At 49.1% G+C, this 19431-nt stretch overlaps 1 protein-coding gene across 2 annotated transcripts in view; it reads right to left on the bottom strand.

Annotated features, from left to right (window-relative positions):
* Positions 1-1324: 1324 nt before the first annotated feature.
* Ppm1f (protein phosphatase, Mg2+/Mn2+ dependent 1F) overlaps positions 1325-19431 on the bottom strand; it is a 30467-nt gene continuing 12360 nt past the window's right edge. Inside the window, exons 3-8 of one of the 2 annotated variants that reach the window (XM_028779657.1) lie at positions 17393-17532; positions 14009-14211; positions 12931-13119; positions 10830-10973; positions 6171-6264; positions 1325-4980 (exon numbers count right to left, since the gene is read on the bottom strand). In XM_028779657.1, the coding sequence (XP_028635490.1) occupies positions 4601-4980; positions 6171-6264; positions 10830-10973; positions 12931-13119; positions 14009-14211; positions 17393-17532 (1150 nt within the window). In that variant the 3' untranslated portion in view covers positions 1325-4600. The remainder of the gene's footprint in view (positions 4981-6170; positions 6265-10829; positions 10974-12930; positions 13120-14008; positions 14212-17392; positions 17533-19431) is intronic. The other variant, XM_028779658.1, reaches the window with a different exon arrangement.

Below are 19431 nucleotides of genomic sequence, written 5' to 3'. Positions count from 1 at the left end.
CTAAGTGGTGTTTTTGAATCATCTGGTGTTGTGGCTTGAGTATGAAATGTCCCCAGAGGTTTGAACACTTGGTCCTCAGCCGGTGGCACTGTTTGAGAAGGTTATGGAACCTTCAGGAGGTGCAGTGGAGGAGTGGTGGTGGGTCACTGGGGGTGGACTTTGAAGGTTTATAGCTGGCCCTGCTTCCTGGTCTTTTTCTGTTTCCTCTGTGTGGATGAGATCTGTTCTTCTGGGCTGGTGGGTTGACCTCACACTCCTGACATACCTTTCCTGCCCAGATGGACTATGAGCCAAAATGAACTGTCTTCCATCACTTGCTTTTTGTCAGGATTTTAGTCACAACAACGTGAAAGTAACTAATTTATTTGGGTAATTCCAGACAATAAACCTGAAATGTGGAATTTTAACATTTGTCTGTTGTACTGAAATAAAATTAAACTGAAAACAAAAGCATGTTTGCTGTACTAAGATAACAGAGTTTAGGGGAAAATGTAAACAAGAAAAAAAGAGTGACTCATAACCCTGTCTCAGAAGCCAGCAGTCAGTGCTCAGTGCACTTATCAGGAGCCTCAGGGATGTGCTTCCCACTGTGTACCCCATCTTCTGAGAGCTTCTGCCCCTGGCCCCACATGCAGGACCTGGTGAGTGCCAGGCAGAGGGCAGGGTGAAGGCAGAAATGCCTGGTGCTTCGGTGTCCATGCAAGTGGTCCTTAAATACTGTTGAGGGTCCATGTCCACAGGTGTCCCAGTTGACTGCTGACTGGAGGACCTTGTGCTCGGTGCCTGAAGGCTTGAGGCATTTCAGGCTGCAATGAGGCACCATAGATGTGCTGGGTTCCCCAGGGGCCTGACCCCTCTTTCCTACCCCTCTACCTCATGGCTGGTGGGATGGACTGTCTCAGAATGAGTCCCAGGACCAGATGGCTAGGTAATTTCTCAAATCCTTACGCTTCCAAACATAGCCTGGATGCCAAGAGGACCCTGAATCCTCTGTCTCTCGATGGCTCGGGGTTCAGTGCTTTGTCCCAAGTACCAAATTGTTGAAACTATTTTGGAAAGTTGTGGAAACCAGTAGGCAGGACTTGGCTTTTGGAAGCTGATCACATCTGTGGGTCCCTGGTCACTTCTTTTCACTCTTCCTGGGTTGGCTTTGAGGTAGACAACCATGAAGTCTGTCACATGTTCCTGCTCAAGCACACAGGATCAACCATGGACTGAACTCTCTAGAATACCTTCTTTTTGAATACTTTTTCTATTGAGTATTTTGTCAGGGATACAGAGGTTAACTACAGACAGACAGGGAGAGATGCGAGTGGCACTCAGGAATCTTGAATATATGGTTTATTGACACCAGTATAGGGGCCCAGTATAGGAAGACTGTCCTATGAGCTCATCATCTTGGGACTTGTCTCTGAGACTAAAGAAACATGGTATCTTAGAACAAGACTCCCAGGAAGCCCCCTGAAATAACCCTTGGCAAGGCCCACATGGCATGTAAATGGGAAAGCTTGGTGTGTTTGGCAAAGCTGAAGAGTCCAGTGAAAGCACAGGACTCCAGAGGATGGTCCCTGGAAGCTACAGAGGCGGAATCAAACCCAAAGCCCAGCTTGCTTCATACAAATTGGCCTGGCTTCCATACAGTATGGCCAGAGCCATCCTTCTGGCCCTGAGAATACAGTTGAGATAGCCAGGACACTCATGCTGAAACTTAGCATTGGGAGAGGGGGGCACTGCATGCAGAACCCAAGAGGGCAAGGGGAGACATCATGGTGAATGGCAGGGCTTTTAAGACCTCTAGGTGCTGGTGCCTCTCCCACCATGAGTTCTGAGACTCCCAAAGCTATGCTGCAGATACCTTGCTTCAACACTCCCATAAGCCTGCTTGTGCTCTCCCACCTCTTCCGCCTCCAGGCCTTAGCTGAGAGGCAGCTCCACCTGCAAAGGCAGGCTGACTGCTTCAGCTTTTGTATCCATGACAGACACTGAAGCCTGTAACTCAGCTCTTTTCTAGCCCACTTAATTTTAAGAATAGATACTAATAATACTTAACCCCTCTCTGCTGCTGGCGGAGGATGGGCTCCCTGCTCTGGCAGCTCCTGATAATGCTATGCATACCCTCCATACCTTACCCTAAAGCGTACCAGAGGCCTGAGAGATACAGTGACTGGTTCTGCTCACACAATGTGTTGGTGGCAAAGCAGGGACTTGAGAAGCGGAATCACTGGCTAGGGGATTCTTTTGGGATGAAGGCTTGAAGAGGAGGTGGCCAAGAAGTCTTGTAGGCTTGGTACTGGCAGCTCCAGTCAAGACAGAAGAGTCCTTTTCTGTGCCTAGGAACTAGCACAAGGTCAACCGTCAACAGTAGGAGAATGTGGTCTCCCTTGGTCACTAGATCAGGATGGAGCAGTGCCTGATGTTGGTCTCTGACCACTGGCAGGCAGGGGCATGGCTATCACCAGTGCAAATGGACTGAGAGGTGGGAGAGGCACTCAGACAAGCCTGGGAAAGGGGCTTCCCTTCACACTGAGGCCTTGATATGTGGCACAGCTTTACATGTGAGTATGAATCCAGATCACCAAGGAGGCCCAAATTTCACTCTTACCAGCAATGAACAGGTTAGCAAAAATGGGAGAAAACTAAAGTTCTCCCTCTATCAAGGTCACTGCTACAGGCAGGCTGGACCAACAACCACACCCTGTGTTGAGATGGTACTGAGGATCCTAGATTCTGACCCCCAGAAAGCAGCAGGCCTTCAAGTTAAGCAATACCTAGTTATTATGGTGGGCAACCATCTGAGAGACCATGTTCCTGTCAGGAGATTTGACCAAGGAATCAACTACCTGGCCCCAACTCTTCCATCCCTGCTGTGGGAATGGGTGAATGCCAAGCATACAGGTGGTATGCCCAACTGCATTTGGCTGGCTTGCTCCCCTACTGCTGGACAGTGGATTCGCCTCAGGGGAAGAAGTATGAGCACCCTTGCTTCTTTTGAAAGAGGGCTTAGGTGCGCTGAGCAAAGCTCTGCAAGTCTTGCTAGGGCTTTCACTCTATAGGTGGACTATGTCTCCTCCATGGGGATATCACAGGCAACCTTCCTACTGTTCCTTCCTGAGCCTCTGCTAAGCTGCCTATTATCCTCTGGACCTGCCAGTGTCTGCATGCAGCAGCCTGACTCACACTTGTCCCTTGTTGAGGGCCTCCTTAGTCCTTCAACTCTGGGTGTCCCCCCAACCCCTGGCCTAGTTTTCGAGCCTGATTTTAGACATCATTGCTCTAGGGATGTGGTGGTCTTTCATGTTGCTCAGGTCAGGACAGAGTTTAGCAGGGAAGGATACCAGTCACAGATGAAAGATGGTGGACTTCTGGGCTTGCCAAAGTTCCTCACCTAAGCACTGTCCTCAATGACTTCACCAACGTAACTGCAAACGCACTAAGACAGTGTCAAGCTTCTAACCAAGAGCAGTAAGGTCTTCTCAGCTGGGATCCAGCCAGACTCTAAGGGTGGACAGGGAGGCCAGTGTCACCCCAGATGCCCATAGTCACAGCCTCTGCCCATCACTTCAAGGAAGTTCTGAGGTACCCAGAAGCACAAAAGGACCTTCCCAGAAAGAGTGCTGGCTTTCCACAACAAATGCTGCCTTTTTGAGACCCTCAACATGTCTGCCTATCAGGACCCACGGCACGTTCAGCAATCCTCATCAACACCAAAGCTGCTTAAGGCACTTACGTGGCTTATTAACATAACCTGGAAAAATTTGTTTCCATCCTGATTTAGGAAAAAAAAAAGTCAGTAATACTGCAAATGTCTCCACAAACACACAAAAAAGTAAAATACTTAAGTTTTCAGGAATAAAATAAATGCTAAGTTTTGCTTAAGTTACATGACCTTGTGGTCACCTTGGCACTGATACAACGTGACAAAGCCTGAATACTGATTCTGGATTAGACTTTTCCCTGCAATAAATCTAAGCACACAAATACACACACACACACACACACGTCTGACTTCATCTCCCCAGGAAGTTCAGGGGGAAAGACAGAGGTCTAGAAAGCCCTAGTGGCCTTAGTACTCAGTTAAGAGTGGACTGGCAGTGGGCCACTCTCCTGGTGCTCCTCCCATGAAGACCAATGTCTCCTCTTTGGGAAGCCAGCAGTCAAGCAGGACAGCAAGCGTTAGCACAGACCAAACCCTCCCAGCTTTGGGTACAGTGAGAAGCTACAAGCCTGGGCTGGACACCTGGCTGCAGATCTCACCCCAGGATCTGTGTGAGGGTCTCCCAAGACCTGACCTGTGTTTTTGGTTAGGCTATCAGCAGGTGCCTACGGTTTATGTCCCCAGACCTGTCCTGCCCTGATGACCGCAGCTATCTACTCTTTTGTGAGGTCATTTTCCTATGCTTTCTTTTTGCCTACTGCAGTTCTGCAGCTATGAGGACAGGCTGTGGCAGGCAACGTGAAGGGCTGGGGTGCTAAGGGAATGCTGTGAAGGTGTGCACCCCTGCCCACTATACCTGTTGGGTCTTTGATCTAAGGTCTTTGATGGGGGGCGGATCACAAGGGCAGAGGGAGAGTCTGGATGGGGCCTGGAGGTCTGGACCACTTAGCTTCTCTGTGAAGCATTGATCTCAAGTTCTGAGAGACCAGTGGACAAGTCCTGGCTTCCTACATCTGCCTGGGCATCCCCTGTCCCCTGGACTCCACCCTCCAGCAGCTCCAGGGGGTCCCTAAGGAAGACCACCATGACTGTAATGTTGTCATGGGAGCCTCGGTCACGAGCTACAGCCACCAGCTCTTCAGCAACGTGCATCCCACTGCCCTTCTGCCTGAGCAAGTGGCCATGGACGAGACCCGTGACTTCATGGTGGGGGACAACATCGAAGAAGCCATCACAGGCAAGCAACAGGTAGTCTTCCGAGCCCGTTAGCTCTCTGGATGCTGCATCTGCCTCGCCAGACACATAGGGCTTCTGGAAGACATCCCCTAGGAATGAACAGACAGAAGAGCCTTGTTTCCTACTTCCCATGTGCTCAGAACCAACCCATATCACCATTTCCAAGGGCATGCAGGTACAGGAGCCCAGCTGGCTCTCAAGGGGGTCACCTGCTTAATGTTTCCCACCCTCTTTGTAGGGGAGTCATCCCCAGCTCCACAGAGCAGCTCTCACTCTGGGAGAGGCTGTGCCTCCAGTATGTCTAGAGATAACAAACAGCTAGAACAGCACGAAGACAGGCTAAGAGGAAGCAGCCAACAAAGACTTCAGGAGGAGGAGAGGGCAGATGCCAAGCTCCCAGGGAGTAGATGGAGATAGAGTTGTTGGAAGGGGCAGGTGTGCTCTCTGAGTTGGGTTTCAGCAGTGACCGGAGACAGAGGAGAATGGGAAGCTATTCTCCAAGAGGAAAAAGGATCTTAAACTTTTTTTGGAGAAAAAAAAAAAAAAGAATCAGCATGGATGAGCTTACAGAAGACAACATCTATAGAATATTTAACCCGGACTAGAGGTTTCCTACTGTATTTTAGTAGGCCCTATAGAGGGCCCCTAATTTTCTATTTTCAGTTGATCATATTATTTGTGTAAAGATCTGTAGCCCAGGCTGGCTTCTAATAGCCTATGTAGTCCAGGATACCCTTGAAGTTCTGATCTTCCTCTATCTACCTCCTGAATGCTAGGATGGATTACAGGTGTGTGCCATCATGCCTGGTTCAAGCAGCAGCGGCACAAGTAGGGACTGAGCTCAGGACTCTGTGCACACTAGGCAAGTACTTTACCTAGTAAGCTACACTCTTCCTACTTAGTAGCTTCTTGACTTTACAATGTTTGACAATTTACAGTCAATAGAAACTGCACTGTGAACCTGAGCCTCTCCTGGTTAGAGTGACCTGGTCCAACCACCTCCATGCTGAATAAGCAGCAGAGAACTGCAGCTTACAATCAGCTGGGAGTCAACTGCTGACATTTCCCTAGACTGTGCTGAGCTGGTATCCACTAGGTTGGGTGAATCACATTCTGAACACAATATTTTTAGCTTATCTTGGGTTTATTTGGAGGCAGCTCCACTGTAAGTCTAGGAGGTCTAAACGCTGTGAATACTTTAGGGAGCATTATTATGTCCTAAGTCACTGAGTAAGCCCATGGCTCCCCACGGTGAAGCAGCCCTGGTGTACTCTCTTACCAATGGCTCTAGACACTGCCAGGGTTCCGTTGACTCTCCAGCAGTCCATAAGAGAAACAAAGCCACCCAGTGCTTCAATACGTGCTTTCTCATCCTGCAAGAGATAGTTATGAGGTGGGGATTTGGGTGAGTTGGGGGGTGGGGGCAGGGGCTTGAATGTCATTACATAAGTAGAACTTAAGTCCTAAAACACATTTGAAGCCAAAGTACCTGAACCAAGTCAAGAAGCTTACCTAGATATCCAAATCCGACATCATTAAAGACAGGGTGGTTAATCAAGGAATGGGGGCAGCGTAGAAGGGTCACTTATACAAGCCATGACACATCTCTAAGCAGTGCTTGGGCCAAGAAGGTACTCCTGGGGCAGGATAGCGGTGTTAGCTCAGACTCAGGGGGGCAGATCCCTCACCTTTCACCTGAGGCTGTTATCTCTACTGTGAAAACTGCTGGGACGAAGCATGTGCTATGCACATAAGGCCATTTGGCAGGGCTCTTACACTCGAGTTAGGCCATGAGAGGCAGTAGCATGTCCACCGCTTAGTCCTCCTTCTTCTCCCTACTTACTCCTGGGCATTGTCTTTGCCAGTAGATCCAACCCTAACTTCAAGGGGGATGGGCAGAGGCTTGGTCTAGCTACAGGGAACTTGAAACTCTCTTTGGTTCTGTCAATTCCTTCCAGATGTAAAGTTTAACTCCTGAAGGCTAATGTTAACAGCTGAGTGCATGTGTCGAGCCCCTCTGGGGCATCTTGAATATCTCCTAGATGAGGGAGGTCACTCACATCCCTCTTATTGTGTAAACCTAACCTCACATCTTCCTTGGAATAGAACCTCCCCAAGGCTTCTAAGCTGCAGAACCTTCCTTTCTGAAGTTCCAGGTCAAGCTATCTGACTGTGTGAACAGAGCTGATATAGGCACTGAGGCCAGTGATCCCTACACTGACAGGCCTCTGTTTCAACAGGCCTACCCAGTCTGCACGCACTATAGCACCAGGGTTTAAAGTAATGTGCCAAGCTGGTTGGCCTTGCTGAGTTCGGCTCTACAACCTTGGTCCTTCTTCCCTTTCCTGGATCCCTCCTCTGTCTGCACTGATCACAGCCTTGCCCTGTGCCCATGGTTGTTCCAGGTGCAAACCAGCACCCTTGCCTGCTTCTTCTGATACACTTCCCCTTTCCTCCTGCTTTATCCTCCACACCTGAAATAGCATTTCCGCAGCCAAAGCTTGATGGCTCAGCAGTTCTAGTAACGGCCACACTACCCTTGCCCTGGCGTCAGGGCTGCAGTGTGCAAGGTCTGAGCGCCACTCAGAGCACCTCCCTGTGGACTCCCAAGGCCCTCTCCATACGGCCCAAAGCCTGGGCTCCTCCCTCCTGAGGCCACCAATCTACAACTGCAGATGCCATTTACAGCCTCACAGCGCATCCTTTTTGAGAGCAGACCTCAGCAGTCCTCTAGTGGCCTGGGCATGGTGAGAGTTGGCACTGAGCCCTTGTAGAGTTTTCCACTTTCTCAGGTCTGTGCACAACCTGTTCTCTCTCTCATCTCTGACATGCTCAAGTCACATCTGTCTCCAGGGTTCAGCCTTATTTCCACATGCTTTTCCCACAGTACTTGACTGGAGTCTTGTACCCTCACTACTGTGCTCTGCTTCTCCACCAGAGTTGCTGGGCAGAAGGTACTAGTTCCAGTTTTATCACCTTGCTGCCTCAGGAAACCATCCTACAGAGTAGACACTAAATGTCAGCTGGCCTAAACTGAGCCCATGGGTGTGATGTCTGTTTAGACAGCTTCAGGACGAGACATCCTCGCGAGTCCTCACAATCCTGTCTCCTCCGAAGCTCTCCAGGCTGGCATGGTCTCATGGTCCTATTGTTGCTCTAGCTCCTACAGGAGTCTTCACACAAATGATTGTTTTTCTGGAAATTGGCAGGTATTACAGGCGAGAGCTAGCAGGATGGGGTGGAGCTGGGCAAGCTACAGGTTGGCAGATACCTGACCCACAGTTGTGTTTCCCCTGGCCCGGCACTAACTTCAGTACCAGGCCACTCCATCTTTACCCTACACCTTCAAGAGATCCTGCCTGCCTGACAAACCCTGAGGCTTGGAAGGGTCAAGCTAGGAGCAAACAGGGTTCAGGACTGTGTGGAAAATGTTCCCACCAGGCGTGAGAAAGAGAATATCCAGCTCCACAGCCAAGGTTGGCACTGGATCCAAACCTGGCTGTGTTTTACCTGCCCAGGTAGCAGAAGTCAATCCCTTGTGGTGATGGAGACAGAGCAGCAGAGGCTATCACTTTACCAGTATGTGCTGGGCAAGTGACTGAACCTTGGTTCTCTTTACTGTTTGCCGGGTTGAGCACATGTACCTCCCAGACCATGAGCCATATACCCGACTGCTTCCTGTCCTGCTTCTGCGACCTGGGAGAACTACAAGAGGGGAGACAATCTGACTCTGCTGAAGAACATCCCAAACTCCTATAGGACAACAGAGGGATGTGAGGGGACACATGCAATGCCCAGGCAGGAGCTGATCTCCCTAACATGGCTGTGCTGTCCACAGTCAGTGCAAGAACGGGCAAAGGGCAGACAGAGTGCTTGCTGGAAAGAATGCAATGACGTTGAACTTCTGAAAAGATCAAGAGCTGAGGGGATAGCTCTGTGGGTAAGAGCACTGGCTGCTGAGGGGTGGCTTCGTGGTTAAGAGCACTGGCTGCTCTTATAGAGGACCTGACTTCAGTTTGCAGCACCCACATGGTGGCTCATAACTACTTGTAACCCCAGTTCAAGAGGATCTCACACCTTCTCTGGACTTTGCAGATTCTAGGCACGAAAGTGGTCCATATATGTGTAGGTAAACACTCATACACATAAATAAAAACAATAACATCTTAACGACAACAACAAACTATATCCAAATTTACTCTGGAAGTCTGGGTGTGGTAGCTCACATGGGTAATCCTAGTACCTGTGAGACAAAGGCAGAAGGATTGTCTCAAGTTTGCATTTAGGATGGGTTACATAACAAGTTTCAGACCAGACAGGCTACATAGAGATAATGTGTCTTAAAAGAAAAAAGAAAGAGAGAGAGAAAAAGAACAAACAAAAAAATGAACAACCAAGCAAACAAAATCTAAACCAACCAAACAGCAAAACAAAAACCCTACAAAAACCCTAAGACAAATGCACTCTGAAAGAGAGAAACGAGGTAGCTCTGCCTTCCAGATGGTGTTGTGTAACAGTTCCCTTCTGACTGAAATAGACCTTTCTGGTGGGAGGAGCTCAGCAGGCTTGCAGGATTTGGAAAGCCCAGAGTATTGTGCAGGAAGTTTAAGGCATGAAGCCTTCACAAGTCTGAGGTAGGTTTTCCCACAGTGCAACTGCAAGTCACCTGTGGACTGACTCTGGTCTGCTACTGATGCTTTTTATCTGGAGTGAACATGCACTTCTTTCTCTCCACGAAATGTCATGAAACAGATGGGTACACTCCATGGACTGGTGAGACTGTGCTTGGCTCGCACTGCTGTAGCCTAAGGACAGAAGTTGGGCAAATCTCTAAGACTGTAGCATGTCTCCTATGACTTAGCATCCTTGCTCCCAGGACCCGCTGTGCAGATATACCTGAGCCTGGATGATGGGATGCACACTGTTATCAATTATCCTGCCTTGTTTTCAGAATGGAAAGAAGAAAATACTGGTGAATGTCTCATTGACTTGAGGACTAACTGTGAATGAAAGGCTATGCCATGTGTCTGTAAGAAAGGATGGGAGCTCTTTATGTGCTGATGAGGGGCGGTCCACCAGCTGTGTGACACGGCAGAGAGAAATGTGGCAGATGCAGGGTTGGGGAAGGCGGTATAGGGATATTCCTTGACTCTAAGCTTTCTTTCTGACCCTAGGAGATCATCCATACATGCCTGTGAGGTAACAGTCTGAGCATTTGGTACACTTGTGTCCAGGTGATGACCTTAAGACTCAAGAGGACAGGTTGGGCTGGAGAGATGGCTCAGTGGTTAAGAGCACTGACTGCACTTCCAGAGGTCCTGAGTTCAAATCCCAGCAACCACATGGTGGCTCACAACCATCTGTAATGAGATCTGATGCCCTCTTCTGGTGTGTCTGAAGACAGCTATAGTGTATTCATATATAATAAATAAATAAATCTTAAAAAAAAAAAAGACTCAAGAGGACAAGAGACTTCAGGGTCCTGAGATCCTAGGGTGGCCTCTATGTTTTGAAGCTCCAGGCCTGAGGTTTCTCAGACTCAGGGCAGTGTGGCTTTCTTGTTCATTCTCAGTCAGTGGCCATTCACTTTGCCTGTAAGTATTGCAGGATTCTTCTGGGTTGAGCGTAGGCCCTGCAGGCTCAATTCTGTGTTTGCTTGTTAGGGCACGAGGCCCTGTTCTTGCTTGAAACTCTGGACTCTGTCACTGTGGTCCACAGAACTCCCTGGAGGGCTCATATGGGATCCCTGCTCACTCTAATCAGACAAAGGAACCCTCCTTATAAAGGAGCACTGGGAGTATTCTGTACTTTCTAGTTTACAACATTAATACTGAGCTGGGACCTCCCAGCATTCCATTTCACTATGGGGTCCCCAACGGGGGTCCAGCACAATAGGGGCCTGAGAATGTCTTAAGTTTGTATAAAGGGAGCCCCTTACCTGTCGCTCTGGTTTGTGTGGCTCCATCAGCTTCACTACCTGTCCTTGCTGTACCAGGATGACCTGGGAGTCTCCAAGCCAGGCAACATGCAGGGCTGCTCCTGTGATGAGCACACACACACCTGTGGTACCACTCTGCAGTCGCTGCAGGGAGAGGAGAGCCGTGTAGGGCTGAGAAGGACTGAAGAGGAGGTCAAGCCCATACAAAGGCTCCCACAGCTGTGCTTACGGATCAAGTAATGATCATACTGTAATGAGAGAGCATGTCCTACAGGACCGCCTTCATACCTAACTTTGGAACTGGCAAGAAGGTCTGTGGTGGCAGGAAGCAGACTAATGACACTGGGAACTAGGTATGGAAGGTCAGGAGTGAGCCAGGGCTTCACGAGTGTCCCAACCGAACACTGTAAACATATACATTGAATGTTCCAATTGTATCTTTAAAAACATGCGTTAAAAAAACCAAAAGGGGCTGAAGGTATACTTCAGTGGAAGAACACTTGTGTTAGCCATGTGGGGCCCTTAGGTTTGATCTCCAGAGCAAGTGAGAGAGGGAAAGAAACTAAAAACCTGTGTATCCACTAATGTCTTTTGGGCTTTGCTCACTCTCAGCCAGTGGCCATCTACGCTTTGCCTTTAAGTGCGGCAGGATTCTGCACTGGCCCCACAGACTCTGCCCTCACTGCTGCTAGGAAGGCCCAGGGAGGTTGCTTTCAGTTCACAGAAGAGAGGCCCACTGTCTTTTTCATAAACAAGGGTCTCATGTAAACACATAATGTCAGTCCAAGAAGAGTTCCTAGTGGCTACTCATAGAGACCTGGCTGAGCAACAGACACTGGGACAGTCTGTCAATCACGCCTTATATTTTCTGTTTGTTTGGTTTTTGATACAATGACATCTGGGCCCTTGTGGATCCTGGTGAGACCACCACTCCCAGAGCAGACAAATTTTCAGCAACACAAACCCCTGCTTTCATAGGCATGTTAGACTGTCTGGAGCCCATGCCCCCAAAGCAGTGTCCTTCAACTACAGGGTCCAGGTCCTCCTGACACTGGCTGGCTGTGGCTATTCTTACAGCTCAGACTAGCAAGGGTTATTCAGAGTACCCAGTACTGTGTTCGCTGGGGCTTAGATTCTTGGGAGACCAAGCTTGCCTCTCTGCCCTATCTCTTGCTCACAGAGCTATAAGTTATCAGTTCTTTTAAGTACTTGCCTGCCACCCTACCACCTTCAGCTGAAGGAAACAGCCTGTATCGTAAGCCAGGGAGTCCTTCGCTAGGCTGGCAGACTGTGTCTATGTCACAGAGATCCAGCATGGTGGCCCTGGGGTGTTGTGGTTTGCAGGCCCCAAGGCTTCATGTGCTGTAACTTAATTCCTGAGATGAGATATTAAGAGGGTAAAAGCATCAGCTAAGAGGACTTTGCTGGAGTTAAGTACTAGGAGGTCACTGGGGCTGGATAAGGCCATGATTGCACAGGGTAGAGGGTAGATTTCCTCATAGTTAGGTCATGGTGGCTGTCGGAGAGGGAGGGAGACTAGAAAACACATATATACACCTATATGTGGACATGCATATTTGTACACACACACACACACACACACACACACACACACACACACACACACACTTTTCCTATTTTTTGCTCGGAGCCACCATGGCATACTACTAGCAAGGCTATTATCAAGAAAGTCACTTGCCTTGTATGTCCAGAACTGAGTCAAAACAAGCCCCTATCTTTATAAAGTGATCCAGCTTCAATGATCTTGTTATAAACAAGACTAATACAACAGACAAGCTTTGCACTGCTTCCATTTTAATGAAAACTGAGCCTCAGGCCTGAAGGAATGGAATAATGGAATAGCATGACTGCCGGCAGCTCTAGTGAAACCGTTCTTTGCTTTCTGAACGCCATGTCTGCCAGCAGCTCTCTCGGAAACCCTTCTTTTCTGAAGTACCACGACTGGCAGCAGTTCTCGAGAGACCCTTCCTTCCTGAGGTACCAACTCCTTATTTTTCTTCCTCTGTGGAGAACAGACTTCTCTAATGTTAACAGCTACAGATCCCCAAATAGCACGTTCGACCCAACTGCCAGTTCTTACCTCTCGCTTGGCTTTTCGGAGAAACATCTCATCAGTGCGCCGGAAGGCTTTTTTGAGAGCTGCTGCAGGGTCTGTGAGCAGCTCTAGCTGGTGAGAAGCATTGGTGTGCACGTGGACAGAGGCATACCTTGCTGCGTCCACGCCTCCATGACCATCAAACACAGCAAAGTAGGCTCGGTGCACAGAGTCCTGGTGGGAGCACAGTGGGAATCAGACCCCCAGGCAGCTGCTCTCATCTGGCGAGGATGCTCTCCAGGCAGTAACTAGGGTAACCCTATGGTTACAAAGTCTGTCCACATAATTCATGTAGTTGATGCCTAACCCTCACAGGATGTGAGGGAGATCTTTGGAAGGTAACTGGCATCAATTCATTTGGGGATGAATGGAGACATAATTTTTCTCCTTGGGAAACTTGGTCTTGCTATGTGATGGCCTGGAGTACTTTGGTGTTCTGTAGAGTTCCTCACCAGCATGAAGGCTCCCTTCAGATGCAGCCCTTTTACCTAAGGTCTCTCAGTCTCCAGAGCAGTAAAAAATGTATTTCTAATAAATGATCCAGTCTCAGGTACCCTATTAAACAGCAAAACAGACCCAAGACAGGTAGGGTCTGGAAGAACTGACACAGCCCTTACCACAAGACAAGTCAAACTGGCTAAAATACTACACACAGGGCCACTTGGGAAAGGACAGCCCTTGGAGCCCAGTTCCACCTGGATACTGCAGACATAACCCAAGGTAAGATGCATCAGGTGTCTGCTGTTGGAGGCTCAGCAATTCAAGTCTGAACCTAGCACCTAGAGTCTTTATATAAAAACAGGCCAATTGTTGTCTTTGTTTAGTCTTTGGATGTGGAAGCTTGGCCCAAAGGTGCTGGTGTTCTGAATTAGCTTCAGGCTCCCTGGGGTGGTACTCTGAAGACTGCCTAGTACTCTGCCCCAAGACAGCAGTTTCTCAGTATTTCCCCACGCTTAGCTTTGGCTGGCAGCTCTCTCAGCATTCATGGCACCCCACCTTTTACACCCCACTCTCCCCCAACCCCTACACTGCTTATTCTGGGTTCTGCAGGTGCAATACTCACAGACAAGCCGAAGAGGTGGTTGAAAGCAGGAAGGGACACATGTCGATCCTCCATCTTGCGTCGTGTGTTCCGGATGGCATGGATAGAGACCAGCCACTGCCGCTGAGGGGCCTGGGCAGTCAATGGCACCTGCTTCTGCCACCGGCTACATACTTCCCAAAGCCAGTTAAAGAAGCTCCGTGCCAGGCCTTTGGCATCTAGAACTGATGGGCATGATGGAGAATTTGTTAACCAAAAAGTAAAGCCATGCAGTGGAAGCTTAGCTACTCTCCTATACTCCTTTCCTGCCATGTCCCCAGGTTTTAAAAGCCCCTCCCAACAGTCTACACAGGGCCCACTAGTCAACCTCACTTCCCAGGGCATGTCCATGCTCAGCACACCAGCCTATGAAGTATGCAAGAAAGTCTGTTGCCAGTGATGAAAGTGTCTCGTTAACTATCCATTAATTAGAAATATTACAGATCTAATGGTAGAGGAATAAGTGAAGTCTGGCCTGTTCTCACTTAAGCTGCTACTAAAAATAACGTTCACAACTAAACACGCAACTGTCTGCTAAGCCAGGAACTGTACTCTTGGGCATGAATCCTAGAAAAATGAGGGCTGTTCCCATAAGAACAGTGCATGAATCATACCAGCTACATCTATAATAGCCCAAATCTGTGACCTGTCCAGATTCCAACCTCTAAATGGCTCAGCAGCTAGACCTGGGTGACAGTCCAGCAGCAGAACTGAGTGAAGTGGCCAGGTCCATCTCCAGAGAATCACACCAAGTGGAAGACACTAACCCCAAGTGTTGGCCGTGCGATTCACTGATAGGCCTTTTGAAATGCTGAAAACTAGTCACTGCTGGGAGTTACAGACTGGCTACAGCAGGAGAGGAAAGTTAGGGTGGCCTGTGGGAGGTAACGCAGAATCCTTGCAATAAGGAAGCTGGCTTGTGTCTGACCACATTCAGATCTTGTATGACATACCATTACAGTTTTGTATGATGTTCCTAGGAGAGAAACGGGGTCATGTATATGTAGTTGGGGCATCTCTATATTATATCTCATAACTCACTGCATGAATACTTATTATTTCAAAACAATGTACATTTAAAAGATGGAACAGACTACAACAACAATAACAACAGTCCCACCCCAACCTCCCTAAGCCCAGGCACAGGGTTCAAGCATCAAAGGACACAGCAGGGATAAGGAGAGCTGGGAGACATGTGCTTAGTCAGAAGTATGGCTAGGGAAGAAACAGGAGGACTAGAAGGAGGCCGAAGGGAGCCACAGGAGGAAAGCAGTGAGCAGAGAGAAGGGGAAGTCCAGCCAGACTCCTCCATCAAGGTTGGGGGCAGGATATCTCATTTGCTGCAGCCATCATGCTGGGGACTGTTAGCAGCAGCCCCCATGTTCCCAATGTGGGAGTGGAGAACTGACTTTGTTGGTCCCAACCTAGGGACCACAGCTCTAAATGTGATCCAGTACAACCCCTGATGACCTGACATGCCCTGTGTCTAAGCCACTCACCAACCACATTTCTTCCCAGGTCTTTCACTCTCTCCTCTGTACACAGTTAGACTCTATGACTGCCTGGAGAGCTGTTGTGGTCTCCTTCTTGCTCCTGGAGACTGCTGGTATTTAGGAAATGTTGAACATGGCTGGGCTCTAGGCCTAGGCTGTCTCCTTTTTAGCCTTCGGTTACACTGCTATTTCCAGAATAGGTTTAGATTTGAATTTTGCTCAAGCAAAGAATGGCAATTAAAAATGAAGATGGCGCCAGGCAGTGGTGGCACACACCTTTAATCCCAGCACTTGGGAGGCAGAGGCAGGCGGATTTCTGAGTTCGAGGCCAGCCTGGTCTACAGAGTGAGTTCCAGGACAGCCAGGGCTATACAGAGAAACCCTGTCTCGAAAAACCAAAAAGAAGAAGAAGGAGGAAGAAGAGGAGGAGGAGGAGGAGGCAGCGTTGGTGGCAAGCCCTACGGTAATGCTCAGCCTCAGGCTCTTGGAGTCCTACCCTGATTTTCTGGCCAAGGGCTATAGTCCTGAGCTTTAAGACCTGCCTGGGAGGTCTGCCTTCACAGCAATCACAGGGAAGCTGCTGCAGGTGAGCATGCAGGTGCTTCAGTCACATTTCTGCCTGTGGCAATAAGCCTCAAAGAGGAGAACATCCAGCAAACTACAGACTTGCTCAAGGCCACATGCCCAGGCCTTCATGGTACCTCTGGGACAGGCAGGGAAGGCTGGGAATGCACATTCCTTTTCTAAAATCTTGGGTGTAAGGCCTGGCTTGTCAGCTGCAATTCTCTTTCCCACCAGCAGGTGATACTGTCTCCTGTCTGGAGGGGTACAGCGGGGCCCTGGTGGCAACTGCCACCAGATTGGACGCCTGCTGGCTTTATAGAGAACAATGGCTGCCTGTCATTATGAATAGTTGTCTCCTAGGCTGGGGCAAGGCCATGCTGGCATGAAGGCTGGCAGGAAGCTGTGGAAGGGGCCAGAAATGGGGGTGAGGAGGGTGGCTGGTAGGTGCAAGTGCTAAAGGCTGCAGTAGTTTCCTTTTTTCTCCTGCCGTGTTCTTTGTCCTTCTACACATGCCCTAATGCTGAGCAAAGGGAGGGCTGGAAAACGGCCCACATCCTGTGTGTACATTCCTACAGCTGCTACTTCCTTCCCGGTACTTTGGTACCTTGGCAGAAGAGTAGGAAAGAGTCATGCAGAGTCAGAGCCATATTTTATAAACAGACTCTATCAAATGGTCTTGGAGCCTCCTGGCGTTCCTCCCTGGGCTCCTCTGGCTGTGGTGGATCACTGTAGGGCTTTCTCCCCTGTAGCGGCTGCTCCAGCAGCAGCACCTCCCTGGGCTCCTCTGGCTGTGGTGGGTCACTGTAGGGCTTTCTCCCCTGTAGCGGCTGCTCCAGCAGCAGCAGACATAGTCTCCATCTTTGCTACCTCATGATTATGGGATCACTGACATCTAATGATCCCAACCAAGGTAAATAAAGGCAGGGGACCTAGACAACAGTTGCCTCTCTCCATGGGTGGACATACCACTTTGCTAGGGGCCTCATGTTAGCTGAGGGGGCAGCAAGTACAGATGAAATTGGCTGTGTGGCTGTGAACCAATACCTTGCATTCCTCATGTGTAAAACAGGACAAGCACCATTCATTTCTAAGTGCTCTGAAGCGCCATTAAGAGAACACAAAGGCGGGCTGTCTCACTGGCTGGTTCTGACCTAGGCGCTGGTCAGTCCACTGCAGGTTTTCTGTGCCACATCATGCTTTTGCTGTACTCTGACACTGCTGACTTGACGGCACCTTGGCACTGACCTTTAGTGTCAATCTGGGTTTGTCACTTGCTAAACAATTCCATAGTCATACAAGTGGAACTTACAGATCACAAGGGCTTTCTCTTCCTCCTCCTCATCTTCCTCCTCTTGTTCAGGCAACCTCTTAAATTCCGAAAGGTCTGTCTGTAGCAGCTGGGAAATTGCCTCGTGGGTCACAGCCGCGGCAAATGTTGGGGGAGCGTTCCTAGGGAGAAGACATGAGAGGTCGGGCTGCAGCAGCCCCTGGCATCCTCCACCTTGGAGATGGAGGTGATGGCTCATACCTTCCTCTTGGTGTCATTATAAGCTGGTGATCTCTGTCTCCAGGGACCTGAAATGGATATTTACACAACACCAGTGGAATGCCATTTGCTGGGATGTGTTGGGAAGGTATCCTTAAGGCATGTGAACTCAGTGGCCAGGAACCCATTCTGATGCTGGGACCAGTGCATGTTAAGGGCTGAACTGGATCCCCCAATTTATATGCTGAGGTTACTGTCTCGGATGAGACTTCTTGTAAGTTGGTTCATTGTGGATAGCACTAGTAAAGATGAGATTATGGTTGAGTAGGATGGACCTCTGCTTCAGAATGGCTGGCTTATGATATATATGAGGGCAGCCATGTAGCTGCAGGACAGGGACGGTGGGGAGAACCTACACACCAAGGAATGCACATGATTATCTGCAGACCACCAGGAGTGCTTAGCCTGAGGGCGCTTTCACCTTTATTTGGCTTCTATGAGACAAAGATGATTATTTTTAAGATGTCTGGTCTGTGTGCTTTGGGATGATAGCCCCAGGAAACTGCTTCTGGTGGGTGGGTCCCAGTGACATCTTCTGACAGAAGACTCATGCTGACAGAAGATCCATAGTCTCTGAGCTGCTGGGTTTGTGGAGAAGGGGCTTAGGGGTAGCCAGGCTGTGGGCATGAGGAACTCTAGTCTGTTTTGAAGAGAGCTATGACAGTGTCCGATTGAGTTCTGAGATCTCCTTGAGCCTGTGGCAGACAGGCTGAATGGTGAACACTGGTGATCAATCTAGAGAGGCCAGGCCAGGCCTAAGGGCTTGGCAGGGAGCCTTGGTGTTAAAAAGGGACAGAGCGGAACAGTGTTGGGGGCTGATCAAGAGTAAGAGTGGGTCAAAGGGAAGGACAGACACTCAAACTGGATCTGAGCCACTGGGCTGAGGGGAGCAGTAGCTCCACACTGAGCCCATCTGGGACAGGAGTTCAGGAGGCCTAGGGAGCTGTGAACATGGTCAGGCAGGAGAGAGCCAGAGGTGGAATGAACGCTGGGAGGCCCAGCTCAGGAACAGTAGGCCAATTAGGGAATAGCAAGTAAGGTTTCCACAGAGGGAAGGTACACTGTTCTGGAGTCACAGAAGAGAATGAAGAGCACAGAAGGGTGGAAAGAACTTTACCTCATGCTGACAGCAGTTGAGAGAGAAGAAAGTCCGTCTCCTGTTGGGCCTTGGACAGGCAGCATTGCACAGTGAATCAACTCCTGACTGATTCATATGGGATTATAGTTGTGAACCAGTCTGCCTGGCTTTTATGTATCTCTCCCTCTATTTCTGTGTATGTGTGTAAACATGTGTGTACGTGTATAAATATGCACGTGCGTATGTATGTATATGTGTGTGTGTGCATGGACACATGTGAGAGCAGAGGCCAGAGGAAGATACTAGACGTCCTGCTCTATGGCTCTCTGTTGGATTCTCTTGAGACAGGGTCACTCACTGAACCTAAAAGGTTGCCATTTGGGTTAAGCTGGCTGGCCCCTGAGTTCCTGGGATTTGCCTGTCTCTATCCCCTAATATCAGGGTTATAGGCACATGCAAACATGTTCAGCTTTTACAGGGTTACTGAATTTAGGTTTTCATGCTTGTACAACAAATTCTCTTACCCATTGAACCATCCATCTCTCTAGCCCCCTCACCTTTTCTTTCTTTCTTTCTCTTTCTTTCTTTCTTTCTTTCTTTCTTTCTTTCTTTCTTTCTTTCTTTCTTTCTTCCTTCCTTCCTTCCTTCCTTCCTTCCTTCCTTCCTTTCTTTCTTTCTTTCTTTCTTTCTTTCTTTCTTTCTTTCTTTCTTTCTCTCTTTCTTT

The sequence above is a fragment of the Grammomys surdaster genome, unplaced genomic scaffold, assembly GCF_004785775.1.
Source record: "Grammomys surdaster isolate TR1022 unplaced genomic scaffold, NIH_TR_1.0 358, whole genome shotgun sequence".
Classification (NCBI taxonomy): domain Eukaryota; kingdom Metazoa; phylum Chordata; class Mammalia; order Rodentia; family Muridae; genus Grammomys; species Grammomys surdaster.
The sequence above is the reverse complement of the archived record's forward strand: the minus strand, read 5'-3'. Positions and strand labels throughout refer to the sequence as shown.